Raw genomic sequence first — 12,710 nt, forward strand, 5'->3', positions numbered from 1 at the left:
TTCTATGAGCTGGGAACTTTTTTACTAACTGTTTTACAAAGATTATTCTATTAAATCCAGCAACCCAAGAGAGACCCCGACTACAGTCCCTGCTTTACAGACGAGCAAAGGGCAGTGGCTTGCCCCCAGCCACGCAGCACAGGGGGTGGAACCACCATCCCTCCCGAGCTGCGCGGCTCCAGCTCCAGGGCAGCTGGCGCTAAGTCCCTGCACCTGCCGTGGGGCCTGCGGTGCCCATGAGAGACAGACAGACAGACAGACAGGTGGACGAGGGAGGGAGGGGGAGAGTGGAAGAGGCGGAGGGGGAGGGAGGGAGAGGAAATACGGGAGGGTCTTCCTTCTTTCCTGACTTACACTGTGCTTCCCTCTTTGCTGGGATGCGTTTCGAGGTGGGTGCGGTGAGGGGGGCCCCAGAAGACAAGCCTGTTCTTTTGGGGTCTTGTACTGGCCCAGCACAAGGCACATCACGGGCCTCGCTGGGCCCCTCTCACTTAAATCTGGGGCCGCAGCCCCAGGGACACAGAGGGTGAAGGAGGCCCCGGAAGGCCCCCAGGGCACCAGGCAACCAGAGCTGGCTGGGGCCGGGGTGGGGGGGAGCAGTCTTACCCAGCATGCCTTGCGACTGCCACGTGTACTCGTACCAGGTCTTGACGCGGTTCTGCACGGACTTGGGGATCTTGTAGAAGTTCATGTACTTCACCGTGCTGTCCATGCAGCTGCGGTAGTAGGTCTGCCCTGCGGTGGCGGCCCCCACCACGTCTCTCATCTGGGGGAACGTGTTAGGCCAGGTCAAGGGAGCCACTGGGCCAGAGTGGGGCCACTCAGTGGGTTGCAGGCGTGTCACTTTACACAGGCCAGGAGCAGGTGCGCGTGCAAGCGGGCGGGGTGCCGGGGTGGGGAGGGAGGAAGGCAGATGTCCATGCACAGAGAAGGGTTTATGACGGGAAGTTCTGCCTCCAGCACGAACATGGGAAGGGGGAGTGAGGCTGCCGGGCCCTGCGGTGGCTTCAGCTCCCGGGGACCAAACGAGGAGGGAACCCCTTGCTGGGCTGGGCTGATTCTGGGACAGCATGGCCCCTTGGTGTCTAATTCCGGAGGAGATACTGTTCCTCAGGGTGGGGCCCTTCCAAGGCAACTATGGGGACCCCCAACAGTCACTTCGTGCGCTGGCTGGAATATAAGATGCCCCCCCACATGTTGGAAACACCAGGGGTTTCTCTCGAAGGGAGCAGCCTGAATCCCCAGCCTTTGCAGAAAACCATCCAGCCCAGCTCCTGCAGATACCCCGAAGCGATGGACATTTCAAGTGGGAATGGCCTTAGAGAGGGGACGGGAAACGTGCGGGGCCCAGGCTCCTGGCTCCCGGGCCAGTGCTCTTCCCCAGGCTTAGCCCAGAAGGAACAGGCACAGAGGGTGACGTTCCAGGCAGCAGCAGGAAGGGGGCCCGCAGTCAGGTGGGAGGGAAGCCAGCCTGGTGCCCCAGCTACCTGTCCAATCATCACAGAGAAAGCGAAGACGCCCGTGAAATAGTTCAGCCCCTGGAAGACAATTTCGAAGATCGTCCTGGGGTCAGGCAGCCCACCGATGGTGATGAGGGTCTTCACAGCCCAGTAGTAACAGCGAATGTAACTGGAGAGAGAGAAGAGAAAAAAGCATCTCGGTCACCAGGGGCCCCGATCTGCTGACCCTGGGTGTCCTGGCTCAGACACCTCTGATAGATGCATATTGTGCAAAAGAGAGAGACCCTTTAATAGCTCATAAATGCAACACAAACACTCTCCCACGTGCAGAGCATGCTGCAGTTTGAGAGCAGCTATCTGGGTTGGTTGTGGATTTTCCCACAACCCTGCAGGGACATGCTCTCGTCCTCATTTACAGATGTGGAAACTGAGGCCCCAGGAGATTCCTAGGAAGAGTTGGCAGGAGGATAGACGAGGGTCTCTTGACTCCTGCTGGCTGGGCTCCTTCAACTCCTTCCATGTTCCTGTAATTGACACTGGCTTGCCCTTTGCTATTCCCTGTTGCGTTGGTTCATGGAAAGCAAGAGAAACATCAGACTTGGACGATATCTTGAGGACCAACTTTTCTGACCCTCTCCCTTGCCCGACCATTTTCCAGACAGACAAACTGAGCCCCTCAAAGGGAAAGGGAATACCCACGGTCACCAACTGGCAACTTCCAGAGCTGGGACTAGAACCCAGCGTGCTGTCCGCTTCTCTGAGCTGTCATCCTGCCATCAGTAACCCCCTGACACATGGGGGTTCAGGCAGGGGGGTGTGGGTGATGGGGTCCTACTGTGGGGTGAAAGGCATACGAAATGCCCCAAGTGCTGAATGTGGCCTGAATGTGACCCCCAAAACTCATGTGTTGGAAACTCAATTCCCAATGCAATAGTGCTGGGAGGCAGGGCCTTTGGGAGCTGTTTGGGGCGTGAGGGTTTTCCCCTCATGAATAAACCCCATTATAAAAGGGCTTGATGGAGGGGGTTTGATCCCCTTTTACTGTTCTGTCCCTTCTGCTATGGAAACAGCCTCCTCCCTCCACGGGGTGCAGGAACAAGGCACCGTCTTGGCAGCAGAGACTGAGCCCTGAACAGACACCAAACCTGCCTGCACCTGGATCTTGGACTTCCGCGACTCCGGAACTGGGAGAAACACATTTCTGTTCTTTATAGATTACCCAGCTTCCAGTGTTTTGCTATATTAATATCAGCACAAAAGGACTGAGACACTGAGCTTGTCTAATTATCACAAAGCAGCAAGAGTCCCTCACACACCTGTCCACACCTTCAGGCTGAGCCCTCCCAGAGGTGAGCAGAAGGGTGGCCTCGCTGCGCCTCCCTGGGCTCCGTTCACCAGCTATTTACGCAGCGTCATAAGTAGGACACCAGCTCTGGAGCCAGAAGGCCTGGGCTCCCGCCCTGCCCAGCCACTTTCTTGCTTCACAGCTTGGACAAATTATCAATCTCTGCCAGCCTCAGTCTCCCTCCCCATAAAGCGGGGAAGGCAACAGAACACCCTCCCGGGCGACCATGAGGACAAAACGAGACGCTAGAAGAGTGCCTGGTAGGCGCTGGGCTCTCAGCAAGGCAGCTGTCAAAGGCATCACGGGTGCCTGCCAGGTGCCTGCAGCGGGGGACGGGACAGACTCGCGCATGTGCTCAAGAAGCCTGCGTGCTGTCCAGCGGGGACAGGCTACTCATGTGCGATGAGTACTGGGAAGAGGAAACAGCGGTTGCTAGGGAGTGTGGGGGGCGGGGCCTCCCTGTCCGTCTTTATCACCTGTTGCCGCCAAGTTGCGGGACAAGGCGGCCGATCAAGCCCTGCCGTACTGGTTGTGGCCACTAGAGGGCGCACGAAGCAGCCTTTGACGAGCAGCTCCCAAGGTGCAGGTGCCGCTGCGCCACCAACACAGAGGACACAGGAGCCATGTCCTCAAATCTCCAGCTTCTCCCCACGCCCTGGCTGGCGGCATCTTCCACTGTCATGACACATCTTACAGACCTCCCTGAAGTCCTGGCATCCCATGCTACTGGGTCTGTGGGGCCCCTCCATGCCCCAGTCTGTGCAGAGCCCGGCAGGAGGCGCCCGGAACAGGACGTGGGACCAAGCACACGCAGGGCTCGGGGCCTAAGCCCTCCACAAACGGTGGCTTCTAAGAGTGGCTATTTTTCACGCTACTGGACTTCTGAAGAATTCCCCTTTGCTACTTGCACTGTTTCCGTGTTGGGGTTCCCTGCGGGGCGGCATTGGGAAACGAGCACTGCCGTGGAGGAAGGGCTGGACGGGTGGAGGCACTCGAGCAGCGTATTTGCCAACCCCACCGGCCCTTGGGATGCTGCCAGGATCTTTCTAGCAAGTCTTGCTCACGTCTGTACCCCACCGCCCAACGCACGGCAGCTGGGAAGGACACCTTGGCACAGAGAAGACGTGGGGACTTGGCCCTTGAACCTTCACCTGTCAGTGACTCCTTAGGAGCAAAGTGGCCCTGGCAGCACAGCGGCAATGGCATTTTTTCCGGGAGTCTCTGTGCTGGAACTAAAGCCCAGGAATGCCGCCCGGGTGTGGCCCAGGGGGAAGGCTAAGGCTCACCTGTTCCCCACACCGTCGTACACCCAGTGAGTGGAGCCGATGCCCTCATAGTCCGACGCCCAGTAGTAGAGACAGGAGTTCAGGTGCAGGCTGTAGAGGAGGTAGGCCGTGGTCCTGATGACCCTGCAGAAGAAGGGAGACGCATGGACACAGTGGCAGAGAGGGAGGCGGTGACAACCCGCTCAAGGGCCGGGACTACAAGGAACGAGCCAGTCCTCACCTCCCCCAGACCTCCGAGGTCCCCCCGTTGGGACCTGCACTGCCCTGCCCGGCCACCTGGAGGGACAGACACCGGCCAGTGAGAATCAACCAGGGCTGGCCCCTGGATGCGTTCTGGGGACTGTGCCAATTAGGAATGGTGGCGCTTAAACAGAACGTCCTCAAGGCTTGGGCTGGACTCGGCACGGGGTATCAGGGCTACCTGCACAGAGGGGTTCGGGGGTGCGGAGGGGCCAGAGGGGAAATGTATCCACAGGGAGGACCGGGGAGGGGACAGACACGTGCAGACAAGGGAAGACAGAGGCTGGGCCCCGCCCCCCACCCATGAGAGATGTGGACAGAGCCTCGTGCCCCAAGCGCAGCCTGGCTGCTCTCGTGCCCAGCCTTGGTCATCGTGACATGGCCCGCTGTGACCTCACAGCCAGTCCAGTTCCAGCTGGCTCGGGGCTTCAGTTCCCTAAGCTGAGGCCAAACTGAGGTGCTGCTGGCCATGCTGGGAGGCCCTCACGCCAGCCTACGTGCGCCCTCATCACGATGGGGGACGGGATATTCTTGGTGCGGAGAAGAGGAGGCTGGGCCGGGAAGAGCCCCGCTTAATGTAGCCTGGAGGGCCGGGGGCACCCGAGAGGGGAAGCAACCGACGTCGTGCGTGCTGTGCGTGCTGTGTGTGCGTGGGGCGGGGGCTCACCTGTAAACGTAGGCTTTGCTGAGGACGGATTCCAGGCGGTTGTTGAACTCGAAGAAGGCCATGTACTGCGGGAAGAGCGAGGCATCAGGGCAGCCCAGGCCCGCGCCGTCACGCTGCCCCCGTCCCTCTGGCGCCAGGACCGAGGGCCCTTTCTGCAGCCCCCGGGAGGAGGGGACAGGACAGCGAGTGCTCAGACTCAGGGGTCCTCAGCCCCTGAGGGGCGGAGGCTAGAAACTCCACTCAGGAACCTGACGAAAGCCAGGGCCCACCAGAAACGACACAGAGTCACGTTCTCACAACTCGCATATGATTTCAGGGGACGCGGGGACCTCCCGAATCCTGCCCTGAAACTTTCAGGGATGCATGTGTCCCAAGCTAAGGACGCTGTTTAACCTGTTTACTTATGAACAAAACCACTTCGTAAAGAAACAGCGTCCCTAGCACCCCTCCCTCCATCCTTCAAAGGCTCATTTGTAATAATAAAAGTCCAGTCGTAACTACTCTCCTTCCTCGAGCACCTGTTACACGACTGGCACGTTGTATACGTTACCCTATCCCTATCTACACGCGAGAGAGGTGTTATCATTCTCCTTAGACAGAGAGAAAGCTGGCACCCGGGGAAGTCCAGTAGCTTGTCCGGAGCACACGGCTGGTTCGTGACAGAGTCAGCGCCAGAACCCGGGTGGAACCCAAAGCTGCGAGCTCTTTCCATCGTGCTACGTCACCTCCAGATCTTTGCACACATTGATTTTTGATATCTGGCAATAGCAGCTTTGCAGATTCCCTAAGGGCTACGCCAGTCGTCATCCGAGTGTCCATGCTAATTTCCACGCAGAGTTTAAACCGGATGCAGAATGACCGCGAGCCCGGGTCCCTCTCAGAGCCGCATCCTCTGGGTTGAGCTAAATGTCAGGCCCGTGAGTTACGCACACTCACCAGGGCCACTGCGTGAACGCACCTCCCCTCTGTATCTGGGGTAAAACTTGGCCTGTGGACTCGACCTTGCTCTTTCCGATGTTTGGCTCTAAGGCCAAACAAACTCTTTGCAGCCCTGGGAGGCCGGCATGTGTGAGATGAGAATGGTGCCATTTACGGGTCCCCCTTGCTCTTGGCAGCCAGGAAGTTCAGAGGCAGCTTCCGAGCTCAAGCCCAGCCCGGTGCGCTTTCTCTCATCGGGCCCTTGCAGGCCTCCTGCTTTTCTCTGCCCTGTTCCTCTGGGTTTTTAATGTTACTGCATTTGCTTTTTTTTTTTTTTTTTTTTTTTGGGTAAATTCCTTCAGTACTGTTTTTGGAAAAAGACACCAGGCATCATGTCAGGAGAGACATGAATATAGGTGGTCGGCCAGCAAAATCCATTTGGGGGGTCCCGAGTGTGCTGAGTGGCCATCCACGCTGGTCACACTGAGGACGGTTACCAGGTCTCCCGTCCGTGCTGTGCCAGCCAGACCCTCCCTGGGACGCCGGCTCTGCCCGCTGAGTAGCAGAGGAAACGGCTGGAATGACCCTGAGCACCGAGCACTGATGGAAAGGGTTCGGGGTGTGCACTCAAATCCGTCCCGGGCACTTCCTCGCTCTTGCAACTTTGGCAACGTCCCCATCTTTTAGACAGAGATCGTCGTTGAACAGACGCCCTTCTCTTGAGAGTGTCTGTAGCTACTGACCACATAAACAGTAGAGACAGACTGCCTGCATTCAAATCCCCATTGCACTCCTTCCTGGCTGTGTGCCCTGGGGCAAATGACTTAAACTCTCTGTGCCCCAGTCCCTTCATTTGTAAAATGGTGTTACTACCCCTCCCATCCTGGGTTGAGGAGCAGGCACTTGTGAAGTCCCTGGAATGATGCCTAACATGTAGCGAGTGCCACAGGGAGCACGAGCAACCACAGGGAGCACGAGCAACCACAGGGAGCACGAGCAATCGTAACGAACTTTCCACGAAGACGCGTCCGGCATAAATGCGTCTCCCTTCGGGCCACCCCTGCAAGGACGCCTCTCCCTCCCCAGTGCTGCTGGGGTGACATTAAGACACCAGTGCTGACAGAGGAGCTGAGGGCCTGGCGTGGCGGGGCCAGTCCTACCTTTAGGCAGCGGGGCAAGCGAAAGAGGGGTTTCACACCGAATTTCAGGTAGAGAAGGTCCAAGGGCAGCAGGGAGAGCATGTCCATCTGAAACAGCAGCCCATGTCACAGTAAACCAGGCGGGCCCGGGGCTAAGGGCGGGGGTCTGGGGGTCTCTCCCGTCAGTGGGAAGGCGAGGGCAGAATGCAGAAGGTGTCCCGCCAGCAAACCCCGGTTTGGCCTTAAAGCCCATGTCCCAACCCCAGGGCGGCTCCATCACCGTGGGTAGTAGTGGCTGCCGTGCCGCACAGCGGGAACTGGCGTGGCACAGACACATGAAAGGTGGCCTGTGCGGGCCACCCAGCCTGGGCTGGTCTCCTGGGGCCTGTGGCCTGCGGGACACCCCCATGGAGGCGGCACCTGCATCCCCTGTGTGGCAGGAACCACGTCCCATGGGCCCCCAACGCACCCAGGGCCTCTGAGACATCCCCTTCTGAGACCCCGTGGACACTAAAACTGGCATCCCTGGCACACACCTTAAAGCGCTGAGACTTCAGGTAGTTATTTCGCATGTCCTTTCTGTCCGTCTGGAAGAAAATGGAATAACGACAGTGATCGACCTTGGAGCTTAATCCCTGACCCTTTGCTACGCGGGGCAGTGGTGCAAACCCTCCAAGAGCCTCGCCTTCCTATGGGAGCACCAGGTCACCCGCTGGGTTCTGATTGCGTGGATGGAAATCGAGAATGTCACACTCTCTGTCTCGCCCACTGGTCCTCCCCGGACCGGCTTTACTTGCCGAGGATCAGACCAGGGAGGAGGTTGGCCAAGGGATTCTCTTTCCTCTAAATTGTCTGCACACAGTGGAGCAGGTGCCACCAGTGTGGAATTCTGGAAAGTGATTGGCACGGGGAGATGGGGACTGTGCCCCCTGCTCCTGATAAGTGACAATCGGGGCCTCAGTCCTCCCTGGGAAGCGAGGGCTAGACCAGAGCACAGGGTCTCAATCTGGCCGCCGGGGAGGGCATCGGCGTGTCCTTCGCAGGAGGTCCAGGAAATGTCGGTGGCCAGCGGTTACCTGTGCCGAGCTCTCTGCATACAGCATCCAACTCGTCCCCACTGCAGCGCTACGGGGTGGGGATGAGGTCTGTCCCCATTCTACAGATAAGGAAACTGAGGCTCAGAGAGGGGATTCGGCTAGTTGTGGTGAAGCTGGGATTCGAACCAAGTGCACGCACACTCAAGGCCATTCTCCATCTCTAAATCCATCAGGTGGTGCAGGGACTGATTCCCCAAGAACAATACCTGATGTGTTCATGTGAGCATGTTAAAGGCGTGTCAGACAAGCCACCACGCTGCTGTGCAAGCACGGGCAGCCGTCCCTGAGACTTCCTCGCTCACTTATTTTGCTGTCTCTGACGGCGTCTGCTGTCAGTCCCCTGAAGGCTCTGGCTGGGGGTCTGCCCCTGGTCACCCGCTCCGCCTGCCTGTGACTCACAATGATGTCCCCGCCTCTGACAAACTGCAGGCGCATCTGGAACAAGGTCATGTCCAGGAAGTAGATGAGGTCGCACAGGTAATCCATCAGCAGCCAGAGGTAGATGTTGCCCGGCGTCTGGTAGGGGAAGGCCCAGCGCACGGGGATGAGCCAGCAGTTCCAGTTCCAGGCCAGCACCACGAAGAACAGCCACAGGATGTACATCAGGTCTGCCGGGAAGGAGGGGGCAGGAACATTCTAGAACGTCAGCCAGAAAAGGCTCTTCCCCGGTGGCATCAGGTGAAGAACATCAGGTGAATGAGGCAACCTCATTCTACCTGTCTGCACCTTCCTCCAACTACAGCACGTGGCACTTTGGAAGCTGGGTGTGAGTGTGTGAAACTATCTTTGCTTTAAAAATAAATCACTGGCCGGGCGCGGTGGCTCACGCCTGTAATCCTAGCACTCTGGGAGGCCGAGGCGGGTGGATCGCTCAAGGTCAGGAGTTCGAAGCCAGCCTGAGCAAGAGCAAGACCTCCTCTCTACTAAAAATAGAAAGAAATTAATTGGCCAACTAATATATATAGAAAATAATTAGCCGGGCATGGTGGTGCATGCCTGTAGTCCCAGCTACTCGGGAGGTTGAAGCAGGAGGATTGCTTGAGCCCAGGAGATTGAGGTTGCTGTGAGCTAGGCTGACGCCACGGCACTCACTCTAGCCTGGGCAACAAAGTGAGAGACTCTGTCTCAATAAATAAATAAATAAATCACTGCTGGGCCCTAATAAATCGGGGTACTCTGAGGAGGGAATATGGTGACATTATTAGCTAATAAGACAGCTAACGAGGAAGGAAACCCTTTTACTTTCATTCTTTTTAAAATCTTTCCAAAACTGGATTTCCTGCCTTAGTGAATACGGAATGGTAAACGCTGCATGGAGGATGGACAGATGGGTGGACAGACAAGTGGAGGGGTAAGTGGAGGAACAGACACTGCAGATCACCTGGTCATTTTAGAAGCCCAGGGTCAGAGTCTTGCCCACAAACGATTTCCTATGTGACCTTAAGAAAGTCCCTCTCTGGCACCTGCCATGCCCTTCTCAGAGCAGCCACAGGAGAAGGGCAGATGCGAGAGGCAGGGAGGTCCTCTGTAAGCTGTGACACATGGTGCACACACAAAGTGGCGTGTTCCTACGGAACGCGGAATGGCTTAGAGGGAAGCCAGGGAATTCACTTTAGACGCTGGAAGAACTCTGCCCTTTTCTGCCCAAAACTGGGGACCCAGGGAAGAGCCAGCATGGCCAGAGCAGGAAGACTTGGCCAAGGGTCAGGAGCCCCGGGTCTGTATTAACTAACTGTGTCTTTAGCCTGGTTACCTTCACAGTGCCTTAATTTCCTCATCTGTAAGATGGGTATGATCTCATGTTCCTATTCCAGGGACTTTTGTTGTTGTTGTTTGTTTTTTTCTTTTTTTTTTTGAGACAGAGTCTTACTCTGTTGCCCGGACTAGGGTGCCATGGCATTGGCCTAGCTCACAGCAACCTCAAACTCCTGGGCTCAAGCAATCCTCCTGCCTCAGCCTCCCAAGCAGCTGGGACTACAGGCATGCGCCACCATGCCCAGCTAATTTTTTGTATATATTTTAAGTTGGCCAATTAATTTCTTTCTATTTTTAGTAGAGGCGGGGTCTCGCTCTTGCTCAGGCTGGTCTCAAACCCCTGACCTTGAGTGATCCTCCAGCCTCGGCCTCCTGTTTTTTTTTTTGTTTTAAGACTCAGGTGAGTGAAGTGTGGAGTCCTTTAGAAAAGCACAGAAGGTCACAAATCCAGAATGTCCATAGCCTCTCACGCTGCCTCTCGCATCCCCCTGCAACCAGCCCTCCCCTCGCCCCCCTCCTGCCCTGTCCTGTGACCCAGCGGGGGCCCCGCTCCCACCAAGGACTCACTGGTCAGCGGGTCAATGCTCTGGGGAAAGCGGTACATCCTCCAGGGGCGGCGCTTGAACTTGCAGCAGAGCATGTCGCAGTAGTGCTCCTCCTCGGCCTGCTGTGCCTCTGCCGGCTTTGCGTCTGCAGGCGGCTCCGGGGCCTTCTTGGCTGGGGCTGTGGGGCGACACTGGTGACAACCGGACCCAGCCCTGAGGCCCAGGCGGAGGATGCAGAGAGAAGGGTTCCAACTACAGACCCTGGGACTGGAGCTGAGGGGACCCTGGCACCATGACACGGTCTGCTGCAAGCTCCGTGTGCAGAAAGCGGGGTGCTCTCCTGGAGCGAGCCCCAACGCTCCCTCTTCCACGGAAGCCGGGGAGCCCACCCAGAAACTCCTGCCTGCTCCCAGTCTGGAAGTGCCCCTCCGCAGCCACCCAGATGAGGTATCTGTGGGCACGTTGGAGGGTCCAGCGTCTGCTTGTGTGTCTGTGTTTGGACCCCCTTGGTTCTCTGATGCTTTCGGGGCATTTTGTACCCAGCCCTCCCCCCACCACGGTCGAAATGCTAACGGGCCCAACAAAATCGAATCAGAGAAATGTTGCTCTACGTTTCTGAGAAGGAATCCTAGCTCCTTCGTCTCTACACAGAGAGGCTGGGTGGATCACAGCCACGCTGTGTGGCCATAAGGGTGCTTTTCCTGACATAGGGAGGGGCTCTTACAGGTTCAATATGGCTATGTTCCTAGCTTCGGGACTGTGAAGGTTCTGCTAGGTCTGTTGTGGACACCATGAGTTCCAAGGCACAGACCTCCTCTGGAAAGGCCTGGAAAGATCTCTCTGGCAAGACAGCATGTTTCTTATTTCCTCCTTTTTTTTTTTTTTTTTTTTGAGACAGAGTCTCGCTTTGTTGCCCAGCCTAGAGTGAGTGCCCTGGCATCAGCCTAGCTCACAGCAACCTCAGTCTCCTGGGCTCAAGCAATCCTGCTGCCTCAGCCTCCCGAGTAGCTGGGACTACAGGCATGCGCCACCATGCCCGGCTAATGTTTTCTATATATATTAGTTGGCCAATTAATTTCTTTCTATTTATAGTAGAGACGGGGGTCTCGCTCTTGCTCAGGCCGGCTTCGAACTCCTGACCTCGAGCGATCCGCCCACCTCGGCCTCCCAGAGTGCTAGGATTACAGGTGTGAGCCACCACGCCCGGCCTGTTATTTCCTCCTGAGGCCTTGCACTCAGATGGTGTCCACAGCCTCCTCTGGAACTAGACAGCCTTGTTGCTCAGAGGCATCCCCGGGTGGCGCCACCCACCTGCCAGGGGAAAGGGGCAGGAGGGTCAATGACAGTACTTGCCCTGTGGGGGAGGGAGCCAAGTATAGCTGGGTTCTTGGCCAGAACGCTGATCTTGCCCCTCCTGGGTACAGATCTAAACCTACACATACGGGGCCCCAAATCCAGAGCATGCAGATCGGGGCTTCTCTCGTGCACCCACCCCTTTCCTTATGGCCACCCTCACCAGGAGTTGGCAGGGGCCTTTGGAGTCCCCGCCCCACCCCTGGCCAGTGGGCCACCTCCAGCTCCAGACTCACAGGGCTTGGGGCTTTCCTCGTCAGAGGTGACATCAGGGTCGATGAGTTTCTCCTTCACCTTCTCTGTCCGCTCCTTGAAGAGCTTCACCAACTCCTGGAGCCGGTCGTTGATAATGGCGCTATTCTGGCTGGCCGTGGAGACGGCACGGTCCTGGGCACTGTGGGAACAGCACCCACAGCTGAGCAGGAAGGGACCCCTGGGGCCTAGACCGGAGCCGGGCAGCGTCCGGCTGTGTCCCACCTTCTAGCAGAGCCTGAAGGAGGTGCGTCCCGCCCTCGTCTCCCTCTGACATCAGAAACCGGGGGCCCACCGTGATATCTCCTAGGAGGAAAGTCAGTCTGGGGACAATGACCAGGTGCTCTGGCCCAGCTTCTAGAAAATGTGCCACGTAGGATCTGATTCGGATGGGCAGCTCTGAAAAAACCATTCGGCCTCTACTTTAGGGGGAAACTCTTAGAACTCAGTTTGGCGTTCAGCCAAATCGGGCTGTTAGTCCCAGCGTGGGGTTCACACGAGATGTGTATCTGGGGACAGAACAGGGAGGGGAACCGGGCTAGTCTTTTAGGTTTAGGAAATAGCTGGTGGAAAAAGCATTGCAGATACATTACACATCCTTTAACTTTTATATATATATATATATTTTTTTTTTTTTTTTTTTTTGAGACAGA

At 57.0% G+C, this 12,710-nt stretch overlaps 1 protein-coding gene across 1 annotated transcript in view; it reads right to left on the reverse strand.

The window, feature by feature from the left end:
- CNGB1 (cyclic nucleotide gated channel subunit beta 1) overlaps positions 1-12,710 on the reverse strand; it is a 70,184-nt gene that overhangs the window by 17,429 nt on the left and 40,045 nt on the right. Inside the window, exons 19-27 of the mRNA XM_020282584.2 lie at positions 12,042-12,199; positions 10,475-10,630; positions 8,552-8,760; positions 7,592-7,642; positions 7,077-7,163; positions 4,999-5,063; positions 4,092-4,214; positions 1,488-1,629; positions 607-766 (exon numbers count right to left, since the gene is read on the reverse strand). Of these exons, the coding sequence (XP_020138173.2) occupies positions 607-766; positions 1,488-1,629; positions 4,092-4,214; positions 4,999-5,063; positions 7,077-7,163; positions 7,592-7,642; positions 8,552-8,760; positions 10,475-10,630; positions 12,042-12,199 (1,151 nt within the window). The remainder of the gene's footprint in view (positions 1-606; positions 767-1,487; positions 1,630-4,091; positions 4,215-4,998; positions 5,064-7,076; positions 7,164-7,591; positions 7,643-8,551; positions 8,761-10,474; positions 10,631-12,041; positions 12,200-12,710) is intronic.

This window comes from Microcebus murinus, chromosome 20 (assembly GCF_040939455.1).
Source record: "Microcebus murinus isolate Inina chromosome 20, M.murinus_Inina_mat1.0, whole genome shotgun sequence".
Classification (NCBI taxonomy): Eukaryota; Metazoa; Chordata; class Mammalia; order Primates; family Cheirogaleidae; genus Microcebus; species Microcebus murinus.